Raw genomic sequence first — 24,358 nt, 5'->3', positions numbered from 1 at the left:
TCTTTTGCTCCCTGTATTGTTTTGTATTTTTTTTTTCTGTGAAGTTCTTTTTTGCTTATTGTTTCTGTTCTTCACATTAGAGATGTTTCTCAAATAATTGGTGATCCTTGGCTGTTCGTGTTTAAAAATGGGTCCCCGAACGGGCGCGGTGGCTCACGCCTGTAATCCCAGCACTTTGGGAGGCTGAGATGGGCAGATCATGAGGTCAGGAGATCGAGACCATCCTGGCTAACACAGTGAAACACCGTCTCTACTAAAAATACAAAAAATTATCCAGGCATGGTGGCGGGTGCCTGTAGTCCCAGCTACTCAGGAGGCTGAGGCAGGAGAATGGCATGAACTTGGGTGGTGGAGGTTGCAGTGAGCCAAAATCCAGCCACTGCACTCCAGCCTGGGAGACAGTGAGATTCCGTCTCAAAAATAAAAATAAAAATAAAAATAAAAATAAAAATGGGTCCCCAAAATGTTACCTTAAGCTCAGTGTGCTTGTATTCGGTTTATTGGCTGAGATCCTTCTAAGTAGGTAGATTGAACATGGATATAGCCATTTCATTGAGATATCCCAACTGTCGGTATCAATGGGTCTTATCTTTTTTATTTATTTATTTTTGAGACAGAGTCTTGCTGTCACCCAGGCTGGGGTGCAATGGTGTGATATCCGCTTACTGCAACCTCCACCTTCTGAGTTCAAGTGATTCTTGTGCCTCAGCCTCCTGAGTAGCTGGGATTACAGACGTGCACCACCACACCCAACTAATTTTTTTGTATTTTCAGTAGAGACTGGGTTTCACTATGTTGGCCAGGCTGGTCTCAAACTCCTGGCCTCATGTGATCTGCCTGCCTTGGCCTCCTAAAGTGCTGGGATTACAGGTGTGAGCCACTCCGCCAAGCCGGTCTTATCTTTTGAGGCAGCTCATTTCTCCAGAGGGTGCTCTTCCAATTTCTTTTTTTATGGCCATTAATACATAAGCCTGGTTACTTGTGTTCTGAAAAGTGAGAGTGTGAAGGGTACTGGGAGGTCTCCCTACTTAACATACCCTTGCTTTATCTCTTTTGTCCTCAGGTTCAGTGCCTTTTCTCATTCAGTTCTGCTAGAGAGTAACCCCCTGGTACTCTGCCAGGATGGTGGGCAGGGGCTTCTTAGGAACTGGGAAGGCATCTCTAAGGATCCGTTTGCTCCGTTTATAATCTTTCAGTCTTGTTTTCCACTCCACCCTTACATCCCTCTTTCAGAGGCATAGGCATACAGAGATAGTGTGTGTTTGGTTCTAGACCAAAATAAAGCAAATATTGCAATAAAGAAAGTCACATGAATTTTTTGGTTTCCCACTGCATATAAAAATTATGTTTACACCATACTGTATTTAAGTGTGCAATAGCATTAAGTTTAAAAAATGTACATACCTTAATTTAAAAATATTTTACTGTTAAAAAATGCTAACAATCATCTAAGCCTTCAGTGGGTTGTATCTTCTGCTGGTGGAGGGTCTTGCTTCAATGTTGATGGCTGCTGACTGGTCAAGGTGGAAGTTGCTGAAGGTTGGGATGGCAGTGGCAATTTCTTAAAAGAAGACAACAGCACAGGAATCACTTGAACCTGGGAGGCAGAGGTTGTAGTGAGCTGAGATTGCGCCACTGCACTCCAGCCTGGGCAACAGAGTGAAACTCTGTCTCAAAAAGAAAAGAAAAAGAAAAAAAAGACAACAATGATGTTTGCCACATCAATGGACTCTTCCATTTATGAAAGATTTCTCTGTAGCATGTGATGCTGTTTGACAGCATTTTACCCACAGTAGAATTTGTTTCAAAATTGGAGTGAATCCTCTCAAACCCTGTCACTGCTTTATCAACTAATTTTATATAATATTTCAATCCTTTGTTGTCATTTCAATATTTTTCAAAGCATCTTCACAGGAGTAGATTCCATTTCAACAAATGGCTTTCTTTGCTCATCTATAAGACATAACTTTTTATGTGTTCAAGTTTGCGGCAGTTCAGCCACATCTTCAGACTCCACTTCTAATTCTAGTTCTCTTGCTATTTCTGCCACTTCCTCCACTGAACTTTTAAACCTTCAAAGTCATCCATGAGAGCTGGAATCAACTCATTTTATCCTCCTCCCATGAATCAGGAATGGTCTTAATGGCATCTAGAGTGGTGAATCCTTTCCAGAAGGTTTTGAATTTACTTAGCCCAGATCCATTAGAGTAATCACTAACTATGGCAGCTGTCATGTTATGAAATATATTTTTTAAATCATAAGACTTGAAAGTCAAAACTGTTCCTTGAGGCATAGGCTGCAGAACGGATGTTGTGTTTCCAGGCATGAAAACATTAATTCCCTTGTTCATCCCCATCAGAGCTCTTGGGTGACCAGAAGCATTGTCAACGAGAAGCAATATTTTGAAAGGGATTTTTTTTTTCTGAACAGTAGGTCTCAACAGGCTTAAAATATTCAATAAGCCATGCTGCAAAAAGATGTACTGTCATCCAGGCTTTGTTGCCCCACTTATAAAGCACAGAGTAGAGTAGATTTAGCATGATTCTTAAGGGTGCTAGGATTTTTGGGATGGCCTGTCCTTTGAAGGCTAATTCTTGAAGTTTGGCTTCAAAGCTTCTGTACCACAGCTATGAAAGTCCTAGATGGTACCTTCTTCCAATAGAAGGTTGTTCCATCTACATTGAAAATCTGTTGTTTAATGTAGCCACCTCATAAATGATCTTAACTAGATCTGGTTAACTTACCACAGCTTCGACATGAGCACTTGCTCTCTCACCTTGTACTTTTATGTTACGGAAATGGCTTCTTGTCTTGAACCTCATAAACCTACCATTGCTAGCTTCCAACTTTTCTTCTGCAGCTTCCTCATCTCTTTCAGTCTTCACAGAATTGGAGAGAGTTAGGGTCTTTCTCTGGATTAGGCTTTGGCTTAAGGGAATATTATGACTGGTTTTATCTTCTACCTAGACCACTCAAACTTTCTCCATATCAGCAAGAAGGCTGTTTTATTTTCTTATCATTCTTTGCTGAGGTAGCACTTTTATTGCCTTCAAGAACTTTTCATTTGCATTCGCAACTTGGCTAACTGGACCAAGAGGCTTAGCTTCTGGGTTATCTCAACTTTTGATTTGCTTTCCTTGCTAAGCTTAATCATTTCTGCCTTTTGACTTAAAGTAAGAGATGTGTAATTCTTCCTTTCACTTGAATGCTTAGGAGCCATTGTAGGGTTGTTAATTGCCCTAATTTCAATATTGTTTTGTCTCAGCAAATAGGGAGGCCTGAGGAGAAGAGAGATGGGGGGCTGGCCAGTCAGTGGATTAGTCAGAACACACACAGCATTTATCTATTAAGTTTGCTGTCTTATATAGGCACCATTCTTGGCACCTACAAACAAGTGTAACAGTAACATCAAAGATCACTGATTGCATGACCATAACAGATATAATAATAATGAAAAAGTTTAAAATATTGCAAGAATTACCTAACTGTGACACAGAGACACAAAGTGAGCACATGCAGTTGAAAAAATGACACTGACAGACTTTCTCGACATAGGGGTTGACATAAACCTTCAATTTGTAATAAAACCCAGAGTATCTATGGAGCACAATAAAGTGACATGCAGTAAAACAAATTATGCCTGCACCTAGTTTCTCCAGTTCCTGAGCCTCTCTAGTGTTGTGTCACATAACTAGATTTTCTGTTTTGGATCCTCCCATCCCCAATCCTCACAGGCATTAGGTTTCAATATTCTCTAGTCTGATAAGTCATTTTTCTCTTAGACACTTGCTTTCCATTTTTGTAAGCTTTGGTCAACATCTTTTTTATCAAGTGCTAACTTCTCTCCTGTTCTCTTTGTCCTACTGGATTTATTCACTTTTTATTAATTGATTGCCATTTTAGTGGCAGTGGAATGAAGTAGAGATAAACATGCGTATTCAATTCTCCATGTTTAACCAAGAGCATTATTTTATATTTTTGAGTATCACTCATCTTCATTGTATGACTACAATAACTATAGCATTTAAAACTACTGCTCTTTTGACTCCCTTATGTGTGGTCTTCAAACAACAAAAATATTGAACTATCTGTACTGATTTTCCTTCAGTGATTGTATATGAGCTGTTTACTTGAATTTACCACATTCTTCCTCTGGATCACAACAAGGTCCCTAACAGTGGGGTCACACTGTCTTGACTGTACTCACATGGAACCAGTAGGAAGGAAAATGAGCATCAGAAGCACATGACCCATTTTGACTTTGGTTTTACTGATAAGTGTTATTCTCTAACATATTAACTTTCTTTCTTTCTCACTCCCTCTCTCCCTCCTTTCTAATCTTTTAATGTATCTTTTCAGGGACTCCTTGTTCACATTTACATTTCTAGCACAGTTTTATTTTCCATTTTCTCTTTTTATTGACCTGCACCCTTTGTTGCTCTGCTTTGTGACACTTGCTGTTTCTGGGGATGCGCTCCAATAATCCCTGCTCCATTTAGGAAGGCCCATTTTGCCCCTTAGAGGCTTTGGCTTTCCTCTTATCCTTGAGAACTTTCTTCATACAATTAAAAACAAAGTCTACCTGTTATTTGGCCACTTGAAAGAGAACAGGGCTTTCTTCCTCTTAATTAGCCTCCTTATTAGACCATTAATTTATTTTCATTCTAATGGGAATTTGTTTTCCACTTAAATGCAGCTTTATTTCTCCAGAATCTGAGAAATTTCAAGTGTCTGGAATGCATGATCAAAAAACGTGGTGATTTTCACTTTACATGCTATGGCCTCTATTCTTTCTAGCTCATAAATCCTATCCCTTTTATTGGCTCATTTCCTATTTTTATAAGCATATTTTGGACTCTGGCATGCTTAGCCAGATAAGCAGCCTTAATTATTTACTCTTACAGTTCAGTTCAAATTAGTTAACTTTGACGTGATATTCTGGTAACTTCTAAAGGAAAATCTAGTCTACTCTCCCTGCTCCCACAAAAGGATATTGCCCGCCTGAGTATGCCCTTAATTGGTTTTCTTTACCTTTGGGATGATCCTTTTCTCCTCTGTAGCAATGATCTGTGATCATTTACATACCAACCCAATGTCTTATGTCTTTCAGTCCACATTTTTAAAGAAGCTTTATTCCTAAGTGGCTTCTTTTAACAACTAATGAGCAGGAAGAGTTCCAAATGCAGTTCCTTTTGTCGATGAAGAAATCCACTCTTCACTTTTAGTCTATTTTCTCTTGCCAAAATCACCTCCAGAAGCCCTGTGATTGGAAGCCTTTAAAATGCCCCCTAATGATCCTTACCCTCCTGATATTCATATCTTTGTGCAATGATTTCACCTTGAGTGTGGGTTCGATTTATTGATTCATTTGTAATGAATGGAATACAGCAGAAGCATTGGGATGTGTCTTCTGAGATTACGTTGCAAAAAGACTGTGGCTTCTGTCTTAGCACCTTCTCTCTCTCATTCTCACTCACTTGCTTGCCCTGAGGGAAGTCAGCTGACACACTGAGCTGTTCTATGGAAAGGTCCATGTGGCAAGGAACTGCGGGAAGCCTCTGGCCAAATACATCCTGCCAACAACCATATAAGTAAGCCTGAAAGCCAATCCCATCCTAGTTGAGCCTCTAGATGAGACTGCAGCCCAGAGGACACCCTGACACCAATCTCATGAGAGAACTTGAGCCTCTAAACCAGAGACACGCAGTTAAGCCATGCTCAGATTCCTGACCCACAGAAGCTATGAGATAATAAATGTTTGTTGTTTGAAGCTGCCAAACTTGGGGATAATTTGTCACATAGCAATAGATAATTTATACCGGCTCTTCAGGCAAATGTTCTAGCTTTCAGTCTATGCTGTTTTTATGATAAATTCTGTTTAGATCATTCTTTCCTTTGGATATTAATTTAATTACGCATGCAAAGTTTTCTTTAAATTTTTTTTTGAGAGCAGGAAGTGGCAGTTGTCAGTCTTATTCATAATTATATCATCAGTACCTACCTAACATGTGCCTGGCACCCAGATAGATGCTGTTATGGGGTATGGAAGTTTGTCAACTCCAAATCTCATGTTGAAATGTAATTCTCAATGTTGGAGGTGGGGCCTAGGTGGAGGTGTTTGAATCATGGCAGCAGATCCCTCATGAATTGCTTAGCACCATCCCCTTGCTGATGAATGAGTTCTTGCTGGGTTAGTTCACAAAAGAATGTGGCACCTCCCCCCACCTCTCTGTCACCACGTGATGCACTGGGCTTCTCTTTCACCTTCTGCCATGATTGCAAGCTTCCTAAGGTCCTAACCAGAAACAGAGGCAGGCACTATGCTTCCTGTTCAGCCTGCAGAACCATGAGCCAACTAAACCTCTTTTCTTTATAAATTATCCAGTCTCACATATTCCTTTAGAGTAAGGCAAGAACAGAGTAACATAGATGCTAATATACATTTACTGAATTTGACCCTTCCGTCTTTTTCTACCTCTCCTAGTTTATAATTTACTCCTCATTTTCTATATTGCCATTTCTTTAGTGAATGAATAGTTAGGAAACCTGCTAGTCTAGTTGGCCTTGACCTTTCTGTCTTTTACCCTGCTTCCCTCCTCTAGAGATTCACTACTGCTGTCGCATTTGAGGCAAATCAGCATCACGTCTCTCTTTCTCAGGGTTTCTTCAGTGGAGCTAAGTCCATGTGTGCTCTTCCACCTTACTCCTGCCTGAACTGGGGGTGCGGCTTCCTTCACTGGGGGGACTGTGCTGCTATGTAACAACAAGAGACACTTCATCATCTTTTTGTCTTAATTATAATACTAAAAGAAAATTGAGTCCCTGGAGATGTTAACTGAGTCTGTAGTCACTGTGAAATACAGAAACAGAGTAATAAGAACTAGGTTTCCCAAAAGAGGAAACATCATATCATAGAGATTCGAATTTGAATCTTAGCTCCACCAAGCTGTCTGACCTTATGGAAATTATTCAGCCTTCTTCAGTCTCTTCCTCATTTGTAACTTGTAAATAATTTCTACTTATAGAGTTGTTTTAGGCATTATTCTTGATCTAGTATTCTGTCTATTCCATATTTTATTTTAAATTTATAACTTCGTTGTAATAGGTTGACTTCATGATTACATAATTACAATGATGATGTAAACTTTCTATTTTCACTGATAATTTAAATATAGCAAGACCATGGCATATTTAATTGTTAATAATCGATACTGCTATTAGCGCTTTCCTTTTATGACTTTATTGATGTCAATCAAACCAACAAAAATATTACTTCTCACCAACATTCAGAATCTTCCTCCATTTGCCTTTATTTGCTATACTGTCATCAATGGGATCAAATATTGTAATGTGATATGATATTGGTGATTAGAGAACAGATGAATTGTTTCACTACTTCTAAACTCTTCAATAGTTCAGACATAATACTTTGAAAAATGTTTTCAAATCAAAATAAGTCTACTGCAGTTTGAATGAAAAACATCACTGAAATAATCATGCATACATAAGAAAGAAAACTGATGCATGCCTATTACCTTATAAGTTTACATTGATAGGAAGGTAAAAACCTATGGTAAAATTGTATTTAAAAGACAGTCTAATTTTTTTTTAAGTATGCAGAAAGTGCTCTAAAAGTTTATTTGCCAAAGATTTAACATTAAAACAAATAAGACATAAACATATAAAAATTCCTAGTCTTAGAGGCTTAAAATAGTTATTTGCAAGAAAGAACTGGGTGCCGAGAAAACTTTTAGAGATTATGTAGTTTAAGGGAAAGCCAGGTCTGGAGAGGCTAAGTGACTGCCTAAAGTTAAGGACAGAGCACCAAGATGTGACTTAGGTCAGACTAACATTCCAGGGCTCTTTCCAGGAAACTAAGCTGCCTTTCACGTTTTTGTTTGTTTGTTGAAAGAACATGTGCTCTTTGATTAATTGCAAAGGTACCACTATCTGCTTCCTACCTCTTCCTGGGACTTGTTAAATTGCTCTATCAGTTGTGTTTGAGCCAGCATTACTCTTTTCAGTTCATCTGACTTCTGTTTCATTTCCTTCCTCAAGTCTTCGGAAACTGAATCATTACTGTCAATTTCCTTCTTCAAGCGAGATTCAAATTCTGCAACCAAATTTTTAAGATTTTCAATTTCTTTTTCCTTTGACTCAGATTCTTCAGTGTACCGAATATGGGATTCATGAAGTTTTTCTCTAAGAGCGGTGACTTCCTGTCTTAGATCTCTTGTAGCGCCTGTGATTAAGTCAGATATCTGTAAGATAAATCTCATATTAGTTTGTAGGCGATAGTTTCTAGGTAACCACAGAATTCTTACGGTTTTTAAGAGGTTTATTCTCATTAATCAGTGTACTCACTTGATCAGATGAAAACAAACCCATGACATGCAGGCCTTCAAGATTTTCTTTTTAAAAGACTAAAACATTTATTTTTCTACTTAAAACAGTATCACATTAATCACTTGGGAATTTTTGGAAATATATAAATTTCTGTGACTATATTAAGCTACAAAGGATAGGACAACTCTTTTTTTGAGACAGGGTCTTGCTCTGTTGCTAAGGCTGGAGCGCAGTGGTGCAGGGGTGTAATCATGGCTCTCAGCAGCCTTGACCTCCTGGGCTCAAACGATCCTCCCAATTCAGCCTCTCCAGTAGCTGTATCACAGACTCATGCCACCAGGCCTGGTAATTTTTTATTTTTTGTAGAGATGGTGTCTCTCTATGTTGCCAAGGCTGGTCTTAAACTCCTGGGCTCAAGCAATCCTCCTGCCTCAGCCTCCCAAAGTGCTGGGATTACAGGTGTGAGCCACTGTGCCCAGCCTCAGTTAAAGTCTTGACAAATAGATCAAGGGCCTGTCTGGACCTAACTAGGTTGGCTTTGGGATCTCAAAATGCCTGATTTTTGGGGAATGCAAGGAGGAGAGCGCTAAAGTTATACTTTACCCTAAGTATACCAATAAATTTTTCTTTGACATAATTTTTTTTCTTTTTTGTAAATAATGGCGGGAGGAACTCCAGATACTATGCCTTCCAGAATAGTACTGCCCAACAGAGCTTTCTGTGGTGGTAGAAATATTCTATGTTATCCAATATGGTAGTCACTAGGCACATGTGGCTACTGACAGTGCTGGTAAATGTTTAACAACTGACTCTCAAAAAAAGAAAAAAAAGCAATATTTGTATCTAATTTCTAAGTACTCTAACCATAGCTCTCAAAAAAGAGTATTGACTATTGAGCACCTGAAATAAGACTAATGTGACCAAAGAACTGAATTTAAATTGTATTTAATGTTAATTAATTTAATGGAAACTTTCATAGCCACAGGTGACCTGAATATTCTGAAAATGTACTGCTTCTCAAGGTGGTACCTCTAGATAAATGAATGAGAGAATAACTTGGAGAAGCTTTTCTTCATAGCATGAAAGTCTTTAGAAAGGAAAAGACACTTATTTTCTTTCTCCTTAAAAAACAAAACAACAAAACAAGAGCTGCTTCTAATGGAACATATCCTTATTACTTACGCTCAATTATTGTCATGTTATAAATATTAGCACAACAAGAAACTAGCCCACTAAGAATCTGGAAAACATTCACAGACCAAGGTTCCAAGGACTTTGTGAACTATTACATAAAAAGAGTTGTGTATCCAAAATTTGTTTCAAATGTTAAATTTACAGAAAGAATAACTTGTGTGAGAAGTCTCTTCACCATAGTTCATAATTTTATAAATTAATATTCTATTATCTTCAATTAATCCAGGAGGAAAGAAAGTCACTGTCAGGTCTGTACAGTGGTTTCCATCACCCAGAGGAGAGCTGACATTGAAATAAAGCAAGTTATCCTTGGGAGAAGAGGTTCACATAACCACAAATATGTTTTTATTTTTTAAAAGGCAGTCAACATTTAAAGATCAGGAGGTTTCACTTACAAAATGTGGATTTATGACTTCTTTTGAGAAACTGTAACATCTGGCAAGTTCCAGCTTGCCTGTCTGCATTATCCTGCTGATGGGATCCTGAACCACCCAGGGCTGCAACAGCAGTCACAGAGTGAGAGGAGGAAGAAAAGGGGAGACTCAGTGGAGCCTGGGGCATCAGAAGCCAGGAAGCAAGAGGTGAGAACCCTCTAGGGGAGGCAGAACCTTGGGGGAGCCAAGGCTGTAAGCTTGTGGCACATGCTCCATTGCCCCAGTAGGATTTCACTTACAAAACTCAAGTTCAAAGATAAAAATAACTACAAATTTTTTTTCTTTTAGAAAAGGGGGTCTCACTCTGTTGCCCAATCTAAAGTACAGTAGTGTGATCATAGCTCACAGAGGCCTTGAACTCCTGGGTTCAAGTGAACCTCATGTATCAGCCTCCCAAGTAGCCTGGGTATTAACTGGTATGAACATACTACAGGTATGAACCATCACACTAGGCTAATTAAATCTTTTTTTTTTTTTTTTTTTAAATAGAGACAGAGTCTTGCTATGTTGTCCAGGCTGGTCTTGAATGCCTGGCCTCAAGTGATCCTCTTGCCTGGGCCTCTCAAAGTGCTAGGATTATAGGCATGAGCCACTATGCCCAGTTAGCTTATTAAGAATTTCAAGGTAGTACCTGCAGAGCATTACATCCAAAGCATGAGACCTTTCTGAGTGTGGGACCATGTGCTATTGCACTGGTTGTACACATGTAGCTGGTGTGCCTGTTGTTCACAATGGACTACTGAAATGGATGTACCATACCTCCTGTACACAAATGTAGAAGCCATTAGGTCTTGTCTGATGCTTAATTAACACAGACTCTTTATGCACGTATTCAAAATGTTATTTCCACACTAGGTCTTGATTAATACACATATGCACATACACACTCTACACTCAAGTCCTATAAAAACAGGAAAACTTTAACAAAACCTTTAGTATTTAGAACATACTGTTTAAGAAATTTAGGGAGATGTGATTACATTTTTAAAATATTTCTCTTCATTCAAAAATGTTGAGAATGAAAAATATCTGCAATGAAAGGGTATATGCTTTAGTTGTTGGGAAATTTTTAATTATGTAAAATACCTCATTATCTTTTGATGTTAGATATTTGAGGTGTTGAAATATCTAGCCATACTAATTTTTAGTCATATAGTTTATGATGTTTTAAAAATAAGTTTATTCCAGTAGAAAAAATCCATACATAGCTAGATTACATGCTTGTATAACTTATCTCAGTTATCCATTCTGGAGAATTAGCCAAACCATCTTACCTGCCTGGCTAAAACCAAGACACAGTGACCATGAGTGAAAGCTACTGGAATCATAAATACTGTAGTGTTCTAAGGCGAAATATACAACATCTGCAGTTTCAAATCTGTTAAATAATGATGAACGTCATAATTACAGACCTTCATTTGTAGTTCCTCTTGTTCTTTCTTATACTTTTGGATTATATCTTGGTGTTTTTCTTTTTCAATATCAAGTTGCAGTTTTGTTTCTTCCTTAAAGAGAAGAGCTTGCTCTTCAAATTCAACCAAGTGTTGGGCCCTTTCCTTGGCAAGTTCTGCTTCAATCTAGAAATGGCATTTAAAACACAAGTAAAACCATTTTACCTTAAAATAAGTACATTAAGCTTATTTTCAAACTCTTAGTTTTAAAATGTTCTGACATTAAATTTTTAATTAAACTATTTTTAAAATTCTAAAAAATTATGTGACTTAAAACTTGGGCCAGAAAAACTGACCTTGTGCCAAATATTCCACCACCTTCTAAGACCTGAAAAATTAGTAGAGGAGTTAGAACCATATGACAGTTTTCAGAAATACTAAAAGCTTAGTTACCTGCTCATTTATACTGTGAACTCAGCCCTTGCCAGCAACTCAGAAAATTAAAGTTTTTGTTTTTAAGCAGATTTTGAGGGCTTTAGACTAAGTTCTGCTTAAAACTCAGAGGGAATACAAAGTACAAATGTTGATTTTTCAAGTGGCCCTTTCTTGATGGAGGTCATAGAAAGTTTTAGAGTCACGGATTGTCATTTTAATGTGACTAAAGTGGGAAGGATGATTAAAGGAAAAGAGTCAGTAATGCCCGTACAGATAGTCTCCAACTTACAATGGTTTGACTTCTGATTTTTTGACTTTATAATGGTGAGAAAGCAATATGCATTTTCAGTAGAGACTATACTTCAAATTTTGAATTCTGATCTTTTCCTGGGCCGTTGATACACAGTATGATACTCTCTTGGGATGTTAGGCAGTGTCAGTGGGCTGCAGCTCCCAGTCAGCCATGTGCTCATGAGGGCAAACAACTGATAGTGTACAGTGTATGTACTGTGTTGCCAGTATTTTTTAGATATTGTGTTTTCACATTCCATCATGTCTACAGAGTACCCATTTTTGACTTACAATACCTTCAATTTATGATGGGTTTATCAGGATGTAACTCCACTGAAAGGTGAAGAGCATCTGTATCCATACTTTGACTCAGATAGCATCATAATGCTAGAAGGGACCTTAGAAATCCCCTAATTCAATCTCTCATGTTTCCATGAATTGTGGAAAGAATAAGCAAGAAATCTGGATGCAGATGAAGTTGAGTTTAAATCCTGGCTCTTAATCCTGGCTCTGCTACTTGCTAACTGAGTGATTTTGAGTTTGTGACTGTAACCCTTCCTGGTAGGGTTATAACTAGTTCCCTTAGGGGTTGTTATGAGGATTAAAGGAGGCAAAGCTTCTGTGTAAAGCTCTAACATGAGTAGGAATTTAATAGTCAGTGGAGAGTACTTCCACACTCTGACCCTTCAGTCTCTACTACTGACTCCATACTAAATGACTGACTGCTGGGTGCCTCACACCTCCAGAAACTATAACTCACTCCTTCCCCAGAAGGCATTTCCATTTTCAGACAGCACTAAGCATTAGGCAGTTTTTCCTGTAGTTGAGCCAACATCTCTCTCCATGTGGTTTTTAACCATTGGTTTTGGCTCTGCCTACTGAAACAGGAAAGAGAACAAATCCATGAGTACTGGAGTAATTTACTCCTGGAAGTTCATCTAGAGAGACTGGAGAAGGCAATCCCAGTGACAGGCTGGCTCTGGGCTTACACTGTGCCAGGATTATAAACTCTAAGAAAGGGTAAAACCAGGTAAATCGGGAGAAAAACTCACAACTGATTGTGACTGTGTGATTTAGGCCACCAAGACAAGGAAAGAGATCAACCTAAATTTCTCAAGGGAACAATGAAATCAGGGTACAAGGACACAAATTTTGCTAAGAAAGTTAAAGGAAGTCCTTTACATTAAATAAAATACTAGATGGAAGACTAGCCCCAGTGTGGGGTCAATTGGTTTTATTGTACTGGGTATAAGATTGAGCATCTGCCTTAAGGGAAAGTAATTATGTTTATACAGTATTGGATTTTAGCCCTTTCAAAATAAACTTCTGAATTGTTTGGGATAATAGGCTACTGATGATCTTTTAGCAACATTACAGAATGACAGAATTACTCGGATGGGCTGCTCTCAGACTGCTGAAGACAAAGGAAGTCTCAGGGGCACTCAGAAAAAAAGAAGACATTCTTTTGAATTTCAGGTACGTAAATCCACTTTGCCTCCTGGTAGCCATTTAGATAATTCACAGGTGCCTCCAACGAATTGTATGACCCAGAAATCTTGTAACTACACTCTTCCCATAGCCTGTTTCTCCCCCTTATTTCAGGACACAGCTCTACCATTCATCTAGTTACTCAAGTCAGTAACTGGAACATCATCTTTCACACCTCTCTCCTTTACCCTCCCCACCCAATCCAACACAAAATCCTGTTCATTTTACCTTCAAAAGATGTTTTGCATCCATTTCTCTATGTCTCAACTTTCATCAGCACTTCCCGATCACCTAGTTCTGGCCACCATCACTTCCTGACCGGCCTCACTTTCACTCCTGCTTTGCTCCAACCCATGCTACGACACACAGCACAGTATTCTTTACAAAGTATAAATTAGGCCGGGCGCGGTGGCTCACGCCTGTAATCCCAGCACTTTGGGAGGCCGAGGCGGGCGGATCACAAGGTCAGGAGATCGAGACCACGGTGAAACCCCGTCTCTACTAAAAATACAAAAAATTAGCCGGGCGCGGTTGTGGGCGCCTGTAGTCCCAGCTACTCGGGAGGCTGAGGCAGGAGAATGGCGTGAACCCGGGAGGCGGAGCTTGCAGTGAGCCAAGATCGCGCCACTGCACTCCAGCCTGGGCTGGGCGACAGAGCGAGACTCCGTCTCAAAAAAAACAAAAAAAAACCAAACAAAGTATAAATTAGATTTTTTAAATTCCTTCTTCGTGGTTTCTCAAGGCATTAATATATCAAAACTCCTCTATATGAGCTTTTACAGGGCCACTACTAGCCCATATGACACCTTTGTGTAAACTGACAAAGCACCCCTTCCTTAGATGAAAACAGTCTCATGCCAGGCATAGGACTTGATGAGCAGAGTACAGGCTAGATTCCAGCTCCCTTTGCTGCCTTGGCCTGGTGCAGGCTGCAACTTAAACACTGTATATGGTGGCAGTCCTGGACTCCTCCAGTCTGGCTGCCACTACTTTTCTCATTTGATCACTGTGCTTTGACCACACTGGCATAGATATGTCAAGAATATATGAAAAGAGAAACCAAATGTAAAACATTTGGAAAAATTGGAAGGCATAATATTAATATAAAAGTCAATAATCAATAACATTCAATTATTAATTATTAATAAATAATAGTCACATAGTTGTCATTAATAGTAATCAATAATAAGTGAATAATATAAGCATTAATCATTCATAAGATGCTCTGAGACTATTAATAAAAAAGCAACAAGCTATTTTGAGAAGCTCAAGAAAAATGTGTATTGAGGTGCTAAGATATCAAGTATTTTTAAAAATCTTGTGTGGTTAATTAGTAGAGTTCAATAGCTATTTTAGGACAAAACAACATCTTTCCAAATATGGATTGATTGCTCAAATTAAGACAGTGAGAATATATGCAAACTTGGTGGAACAAGACAAAAATTAGATGACAGAAGGACTTTAGAAGAACCTTTAAAAAAGTTTTCAAAAATTATTATGGAGATGAGGTCAATTAGAAAATCAGCAGGGTTCCTTTGATGAAGTTGAAACGAAGTATTCAGGGAAGAAAAGGTGATGGCTGATGGCTTGAATGAGTTGAATGTTTTGTTTTACCTGAGTTAGAAAGCAAGATCTTCTTGCCCCTGAACTATTCCTTGAACTACTGTAGGTAAAGAGACAAAACAAGGAAGGAATAAATATACAGACAGTGGGAAAGAACAAGCACTGTAGACAAAAGGGAGAAGAATGATTGACTATTGCTAGCTTGATTTTTAATTTGCACAGTCTGAGAAGGAGAAGCAAAGTGATGAGCTTCACATGGGATTTCAAACATTTAGGAAAGCTGCAATGGGATGCTAAGAGCCATCTGAATGTGTTGACGAGTTAGCACAGAGAAATGAGATTACTGGTTCCTTCATGATCTGATTAGTTTGAACAAAATGATGAGCCCATAAACACAATGATTTGCTTAAGGGGTGTATTATTTGCCTTTGAGTAGGTGCATTCATGCCAACTTGCCATGTTTTTATTTTTAAATGTTGATAGGAGCTGATAATTTAAAATATTTTAGATGACAGGAGTGATGTTTGAGCAAAATGAATAAATTTGTTGATGGCGTACATATAAAGCATGAACCACTTTGTACAATAACTAGTAGTAATTTTGATAAGGAGAAAATTATGATTTCTAAAAAAGCAGGAGTAACATTAACTTAAGATTCACACAAAGTAAAATCAATTATTACCTTTGTACACATCCTAGGTTTTAATTATTTTTGTTTTTTATTTATCTATATCCTCTTCTAGCTCAAACTCCATCTCCTTGGTGAAGGCCTCCAGATGACTCCAGAGCATTCAGAGCATTGTTTTTAAATTTCTTTTGTATTTGTTGTTAAAATGCATAATTAGTATTTTATAAAATCTGTATCTAATACCAATATGCAAAATACTGCCTTTTCACTATTTTCCAAGTGAGATATTTGTGGTTGACTTTGTTATTATCATTTTCTTATTGAACATGGAGCCAAACACCATGTTTGACCATTTATTACTCAATGATACCTTTAAAACCAATAGGAATTTTAGTTGCCAAAGTAGGAATCAAATAATTTGCTTATGTTTGATATGCATATATAATTTTTAAAGATATATCTCCTAAAATAAATTATTATACTATTTTACAAAAAAAATACTGATTGCAAATTATTACAATACTTCAGATTATTTCTGAAATAGCTACTGAATAAATAATAAAAGCAGATGATTATTCAAAACAGAATTTGCAGTTGAAAAATGAATGCTAAGGAATCAGAATATGTAGGCTGCAGGTCAAATCCTGTCAAGAACTGTGTGAACTTAGGATGCAAGGAGAGAATGTTCACTGAGTAAATGAATACAAGCTAGGGTGGTATGGTATAGGACACTTTCTATATATTAACTCTTTTAATTCTTACAACAACTCTGAGAATAACATATAATAATAGAAGTATTACTCCCATTGTCTAGATTAAGAAATAGGTTCAGAGAAGTGAGTAACTTCACCAAGATCATAGAGCAACTACAAGGTGGAAAGGATATGTATACTTAGGTGCTGCTGGTGAACTCTATAGCTCAGTGTGTTTCGTTTTCTTTTCATGTAACCGGTCCCCTCCACCCCTACATCTGTACAGCATAGTGGGCTCAGGGAATGGACTTGGTATTTATTTAGTTTCAAAATATTTGAGGATTGTCCAGATCTGCTAATGATTTCTAATTTTATTTCATTATGGTCAGAGAAAATACTTGTCGTGAATCCTTTTAAACTTATTGAGACTTATTTATAAGCCAAAATATGTAGATTTTGGTAAAAGATCATGTGCACTTGAGAAAAATGTGTATTCTGCTGTCAAATTGAGAATTCCATACATATCATTTAGGTCAAGTTTGTTAACAATATTGTTCAATGTATCTGTTAATAAATTTATACCATTTTCCATTGTATAAATCCTTACTCTTTGGCTATTTTTCTATCAATTATTGAGAAAAGGAATTGATATCTTAGGCTCTAATTAGTGAATTTATTTCTCCTTACAGTTCTATCAGTTTTTGCTTCATGTATTTGTAAGCTCTGTTATTAGGTGAATGAACATTTAGGGTTATTATGTCCTCCTGGTGAACTGACCCCTTTGTCATTATTCAATATCTTTCTTTAATCCTAGCAAAATATTAAGTATTCTGATTTCTTTGCTCTGAAATCTACTTTGCCTGATAGTAATATAGCTACTCCAGCATTCTTTTTTTTTTGAGACGGAGTCTTGCTCTGTCACCCAGGCTGGAGTGCAGTGGTGCCATCTCTGCTCACTTCACCTCCTGGGTTCACGCCATTCTCCTGCCTCAGCCTCCTGAGTAGCTGGGACTACTGGCACCCGCCACCACACCCAGCTAATTTTTTTTTTTTTTTTTTGTATTTTTGGTAGAGATGGGGTTTCACTGTGTTAGCAAGGATGGTCTCGATCTCCTGACCTCGTGATCCACCCGCCTCAGCCTCCGAAAGTGCTGGGATTACAGGCGTGAGCCACCGCGCCTGGCCTCCAGCTTTCTTTTGATTTGTGTTTCCATTTTTTACTTTTAATCTATGGTGTCTTTATAGTAAAGTGCATTTCTTGAGAGCTTATTTAGAAGTTCTAGCAGGGGAGGAGCACAGCTACTCATATACCCTTTACAGAAGAATGGTCCTCCTCTATCAAGGAAGGTCATCCTCTTCCACCAGAACACGTGCAGCTTCAAGAAGGTCACATGTAAAGCAGTAAGGGAGGATGGGGATACCTGCTTAGCCAGCCAGATCAGCCAGATCAACCCTGGCAATCAACAGGGTGTGATAGATGTCACAGTCAGATCTTCCTCACATCCTAAAGTTCATTTCTTATAGGCAACATATAGTAAGGTGTTGCATTTTTTATCCAAGATAAACATCTCTGCCTTTTTAATAGAATATTTAGACCAGAGCTTAGCCAACTATGGCCTACAGACTAAATTCAGCCATGCCCATTCATTTGCATATTGTCTATGGTTTCTTTTATATGTTACAATGGCAGGGTTGAATGTTTGTGACAGAGACTGTATGTCATACAAAACCAAAAATATTAACTAACTGGTCCTTTATAGAAAAAGTTTGCTGATCTCTGGTTTAGATCATTTCCATTTAATGTGATTATTGATATAATTAGCTTTAAATCTACTATCTTGCTATGTTTTCCATTTGGCCCATCTCATATTTTTTCTCTTTCCCTTATTTTGCTGTCTTCTTTAGGACTGGTATTTAAAATTCAATTTTGTCTCCTTTATTGGATTATTATCTATAATTTTAGGGTTTGGAGAATATGTCTTTAACTCAATACAGTCTACTTTCTAATGATATTATCACTACATATATTGGATAAGAATCTCACAGTAATAATATATTTCCACTTCTATCCTCTCAGCCATTGTGTTATTATTGTCATATATTTTGCTTCTATGTTATAAATCTCATCAATTATATTTTTAAAAATTTAAATAATGAAAAAAGACCCATATCTTTACCCACAGTGTTACCATTTCTGGTTTTCTATGTTCCCCTGTGTAGATCCATATTTCCATCTGGTATAGCTTTCCTTCTGACTAAAGGACTTCTTTTAACATTTTTTATAGTGTGGGTCTATTGGTAATACATTTTTTCAGTGCCTTTTGAAGGAAAGATTTTTTCACTTGGTATGAATTCTAGGTTGACAGCTTTCCTCACTGCCCCCCTAACCTTCTTTTAGTACTTTCAATCCTACTTTTTTTGCTTGCATTGTTTCTGATTAAAAAAAAATCTGCTGTCTTCTTTCCTCTCTATATAATGTCTTTAAAAAATCCAGTTGCTTTAAAATGTTTCTTTTTATTACTGTTTTGGACAACTGGATTATAATTTCCCTTGGTGCACTTGGTTTCTTGTGCCTGAGGCTTATTGAGCTTCTTAAAACTATGGGTGTTTAGTTTTCATTAAATCTGTAAAACTTTCAGTCATTATTTCTTTTTTTTTTTTTTTTTTTTTTTTTTGGTTCCCTCTTCTGTCTCTTGTCCTTCAGGAATTTCAATTACAGATATATTGGGCCTCTTGAATCTGTCTCATGGCTCACTGATATTCTTTTTGAGTTGTTTGTTTGTTTTTGTTTTGGAGTCTATCTTGTTTTATTTAAAAAGATTTTCTATTGCTGCATCTTCAAGTTCACTAAAGTTTTCTTCTGGAATGTCTATTTTGCCATCAGTCCAATCCAGTGTACTTTTAATTTCAGATAATCTAGTTTTCGTCTCTCAAAATTCAGTAACTGGTCTTTTTTATCTTCCATTTACTTAACATGGTCAATTTTTTCTTTAGCTTTTGGGTATATGGAATACAGTTATCATATTTGTTTTAATGTTTTTTCTGCTAATTCTCACTTCTGCGTTAGTTTTTATTTACTGATATTTCTTTTCATTCTGGGTCAGTTTTTATTTACTGATATTTCTTTTCATTTTGAGCCCTATTTTCTTGTATGTTTCCATGGATGGCAATTGTTCACTATATGCCAGACATTGTTAACTTACTTTGTTTGGTGCTAGATATTTTTGTATTCCTATGAATATTCTTGAGCTCTGTCCTAGGATGCAGTTAAGTTTCTTGAAATCAGCTTGATTATTTTAGGTCTGCCTTTTAAAATGTATTAGGCAGAATCAAATCAGCATTTCATCTAGGCCTAATTTTTCTCAACTTGTGATGCAAGACCCTTTTGAGCACTCTACCCAGGGCCTTATAAATTACAGGTTTTCCAGTCTGGCTGATGGAAATGCAAATCACTGGCAATGTGTGAGTATTCAATACTCTCTCTGACTCGGTCTGTCCCTGGCTTTGTGTGCTTTTCCCACATGTACACTTTGATCATAAACATATGCAAGGGGGGACTCTTTGTAGATCTCCAGTGTTCTTCCTATGTGCAGCTCTCTCTCCTGTGAACACTATCTGTGAACTTTAGCCACCATGATCTCCCAGGACTCTGCAAGGTTTCCTCAACTCAAAGAATCTGACAGGCTCAAACTGGATTCCAACTCCCTACACCATGACCTGAAATGTCTTTCAGGACACTAAGTTATAGCAATCACAGGGCTCACCTTGTTTGTCTTCTGTTTCCAGGAATCACTGTCTTTCATTGCCAGATGTCCAATGTCTTGAAACCATTGTTTTCTATCTTTTCCTCACTGTTTTATTTGTTTTAGGTAGGAGGGTAAATTTGGTCCCTGTCACTCCATCTTGGCCAAATGCAGAAATATGGAACTTTGTATTTAGATACATGGAAATTGATTCTCAGCTCATTTCCTGCCTTTATAGCTTTAGTAAATTACTCAACTTCTCTAAGTCTTTTTTGTAATGTGCAAAATGGAAATAATAATGTCATAATAATGAAAATTACATTATTAATAGAGACAAATTTTGTTTCTAGATTAGTGGTTTATGAGATGATCTCTGCTGGCCACTCCTGACCCAAAATTTTCAGATTTTATTAATTCAATTTCTAAAACTGCATTTTAAAAAATATTAAAATTAAAGCATGTCCTCAATATTCCTCTGATCTATGTTTATTACACATAAATTAAAATTGATATTTTATAAATAACATCTGTGTCACATTTTGTATGTCAGAAATTATCCCTTTTAATTTCAATAATAGCATACTAAAATACATTAGGAATTATTAGGTCATTTGGTCCTTCAATTTTGAAAACTAATTTGAGATTTTTTTTTTTGCCTTCCTTCAAAATTGAAAATTGACTATTTCTTGAAGTAAACTTTTCTCACCTGCATTTTCACTCTCAATCTAGTTGCTTCTGTCAAGAAATAAGGTTTTTGTTTGTTTAACTACTGGTTTCTCAAAAGCTCTATGTAGTATTTTAAATGAGGTCATTACTGCAATTCTAAAATGTTCTTAAGTGTGATGTCTTGATGATAATCTAAGAAAATATTTGCTTAGAATTTGCTTATTGCACTAAAAAGTGATAGTGATTAAATAATGTAAGTTGATTATATAAGCAGTGTGGCTATAGGATTTTTTCATTACAAAATTTTAACTAAATAGTAACAACATTGTACATTTAAAACCAATTTTAAAGGTTCAGCATGCACATTAATTTGCTTTCTTCAAGTAGTAATACTTAAATAAAAATCCATGACAATTAGTAAATATGTAGTTATTTAAAAATGTGCCATCCTTGTCACATAGCAACTATTGATCTTATTATGTGCTTTTTACATACTCTAAAATAATTAAGCACAGACACAAATTGCTATCTACTTTTTTGCATGTTAAAACCATTTAATCTATGAAGTTTATTTTAATATGTGTATTATATATTTGTAAAAAGAACATTTCATTCTTTGGCAAAGGCACAGTGATCCAAGAAAGAGATGACAATGTCATAGTAATGATTCTCCTTTCTCATGAGAAGACTTTTAGATAACTTTTTATTCATAGTCTCAATAGCTAACATAGCCAAGGCATAATTATTAGTCCTTTGCTTTCCTGGTCTGGATCTTGATTTACTGCTAGCTAAATTATAACATTTATTAACAAGAAGTCATGTCCTTTCAACCAAATGAAATGTCCATTTATACTATAGAAAATTATACATGCCAAAATACCTCTGCAATATAATTAATTCATTAGAAAGATATCATGGTCCTAGCAAGAACTTATAGAATATTATATAGAATTATTTTTACCACCAAATTAACTTAATAGCATAAAGCAAGAACATAAATGCTTTTATATGTCAGATGCTAACACTAACTTGTTCTACTCTGTTAGCACCTCAAGACAGGGTACAGTGAACAGAAGTACTAGAGGGGATCATAAACAGAGACTTTTTCTCCAGCAAAATGTATTCGAAAACCCCTAGTGGGGTATGAATATGGAGATGGGAAATTTCTACAGAAGCAAAAGCAGGAAAGTTTACTCCATCATATTAAGAGAAGGAGCTCAGGAGTTTGAGAAGCGGAATGACTCTGAATCTCTATCCACATTAATTCCATTAGTAAAATTTCTGAGTCAAAACATGGGAAGTTTACAATATCTCGGTACATATTGACAAACTGCTTTCCAAAAAGGTTGCTTTAATTTCTAGTCCCTTAAAGAGTAGGTATGAGAGACGATCTCACTAGATCTTAACCACAGTGTTAAACTATTCTATCAGTTGGATGGATAAACAATCTTTCATTGTTCTAATTTGAATATTTTGGATTATACAAAATAGGGCTGATAATCTTCTTTTTCAATTTTTACACATAGATTGGTAAGAATAGGGAAAGTGAATAAGTGCAGACCTGTTAGTTGAATACCCTGAGGCTAATTAAAATAAGAAAGAATTAAAGAAGCTGGGCCTCAGAGAAGAAGGAAAAGAAAAGGCTTATGCTACAAAATAAAACAAAATAAGAATGAGACACAAATAGCAACATTAGTCCATATTCTCCAATTTTGTTTTGGTCCATGTGGTACTATTGTTACAGTGATCATATTTACTATATCCTGACTGTGTACCCTGATGGAGAAGGGAAGGGGTACTTATTTTTAGAGGGCTACTGTTGGCTGAGTATGGCCAACTGTTTGAAGACTGGAAATGAAAGCGACAAATTTAAAATTGTCCTGAGCCAGCAAGAATACCTAAAGGGTTTCAGTATGCTGGATGGTAGAGTGAGGGATTCCTAGTAGAGATGTTAGTTTGAAGGAGGCCACTGCTTGTTGCTGAGGCTACAAGTTATGGGGTTCAATCCCCAAGGAGAAGAATCTGATAAAACCCAAACAAGTTGTCGGGACTTCAGTCAAACAATCTGAATTTTGGCGACCAGCTCCATTTCTAGAGGAAAATTTAAGGCATAATAAGAAAACTAAGGCAGAAGGCCAGTGCTAGGCATAGATACCAGTCATGGAAGAGAATAAGTTGGGAATGCTTTGGGTCAGTGTGTAGAATATGGCCCAGGGATCAATCAAGGAGTACTGGAAGTTTATGGCAGAAAGATGACTGCTTTTAACTCAATGACTAGAGCTGTGGATGACCTGAGAAGGTACGGACTAACAATTTTTAAAATATTACTTTTATTATTTAAAATTATGAAAGTAATACCTATTCATTGTTGAAACTTTGAAAACTACAAAAAAGACCAAAGACCAAAACCAATGCAGCTTTTTTTCTACTCTAACAGCAAACATTTCTCTGTAAATACTAGCAAGCTAAATGCTTATTCATTTTACTTTGTCAGGGTATATATGTCAAAAGTCCAAAACCAAATAATTCTAAGTCATTTTCCATTCTTTCATCTTCTCATAGGAGAAGAAGAGAAGTTGTAAGAATTATTTCCCTGGTCTTAAGAATATGATCAAATGTAGATTGTGACAGTTGATAAGGAAATAAGAAAATATTTAAAAGCAAAAAGATATGCTTTTGCATGAGAACCAAGAGCTATCTTACAAGATTCCAAAATGTGTTATCATTGTTAATTTTTCATTATGTTGTCTAATATTTTGGAAAAGACACATTCCATAAGCATGTCTGGTCTAGGAAATTCCAGAAGGAATCAAAAGTGTGCATAGAAGCAAATAAATCTATCTGGAAGAGTCTTCTGACAAATGGTCAGAATTTTTAAAAAGCAAATAGGTTGCATGCTGATGAAAGCCACGCTACCATTACCTTCTCCTTCCAGTTATCATCACTCAGCAGCTTCTGTCTAAGGGTTTCCTGCAGCTGCTCGATGCTTTTCTGATGTGAAATCAGCATCAATTCCCTGAAAATCATAAACCCGACAAATGAGTCAATACTTACCCCTAACACAATTCCTAAGTTGTAGTTCCTGGGTCAGAAGATATTACTTCAAAACTTAGTCTGTTTATTTTCTTTAGCAGTATATATGCTGCTACTACATATCATTTTAACTATTAACAGCAATTTACAAGTGCTGCATATATGGTATTTTTTCCAGGCTTAATTTTTGCTTAATAAGTAGTAAGATATTATTTTGGCAATAAACACTAACAACATATGCAGAGTCACAAATACAATAAAATGCCTTCTGGCTGTTCATGTGTGCAAAAAATAAAATAAAATGTTACAAGTTGTGGTTCAAAAAGTATATGACTAAATTCTAAAATAGCACCAGACAATATTTGGTTTCTTTAAAAAAGGAAAATATGTTGGGATATGCCATTAAGCCAATACATGTTAGCAGTTCCTGTGAAATTTTCTTTTCTTTTACTT

General features: G+C 36.7%; 1 protein-coding gene across 9 annotated transcripts in view; it reads right to left on the bottom strand.

The window, feature by feature from the left end:
• LEKR1 (leucine, glutamate and lysine rich 1) overlaps nucleotides 1-24,358 on the bottom strand; it is a 226,126-nt gene that overhangs the window by 12,403 nt on the left and 189,365 nt on the right. For 8 of the 9 annotated variants that reach the window (XM_050779849.1, XM_050779854.1, XM_050779855.1 and 5 more), the window contains 3 exons: nucleotides 23,795-23,888; nucleotides 11,388-11,552; nucleotides 7,963-8,262 (listed from right to left, as the gene is read on the bottom strand). In XM_050779849.1, coding sequence (XP_050635806.1) covers nucleotides 7,963-8,262; nucleotides 11,388-11,552; nucleotides 23,795-23,888 — 559 coding nt within the window. Of the gene's footprint in view, nucleotides 1-7,962; nucleotides 8,263-11,387; nucleotides 11,553-23,794; nucleotides 23,889-24,358 lie in introns of those variants that run through there. The other variant, XM_050779857.1, reaches the window with a different exon arrangement.

The sequence above is a fragment of the Macaca thibetana genome, chromosome 2, assembly GCF_024542745.1.
Source record: "Macaca thibetana thibetana isolate TM-01 chromosome 2, ASM2454274v1, whole genome shotgun sequence".
In the NCBI taxonomy this organism is placed as follows: domain Eukaryota; kingdom Metazoa; phylum Chordata; class Mammalia; order Primates; family Cercopithecidae; genus Macaca; species Macaca thibetana.
This window is presented reverse-complemented; position numbering and strand designations above follow the sequence as displayed.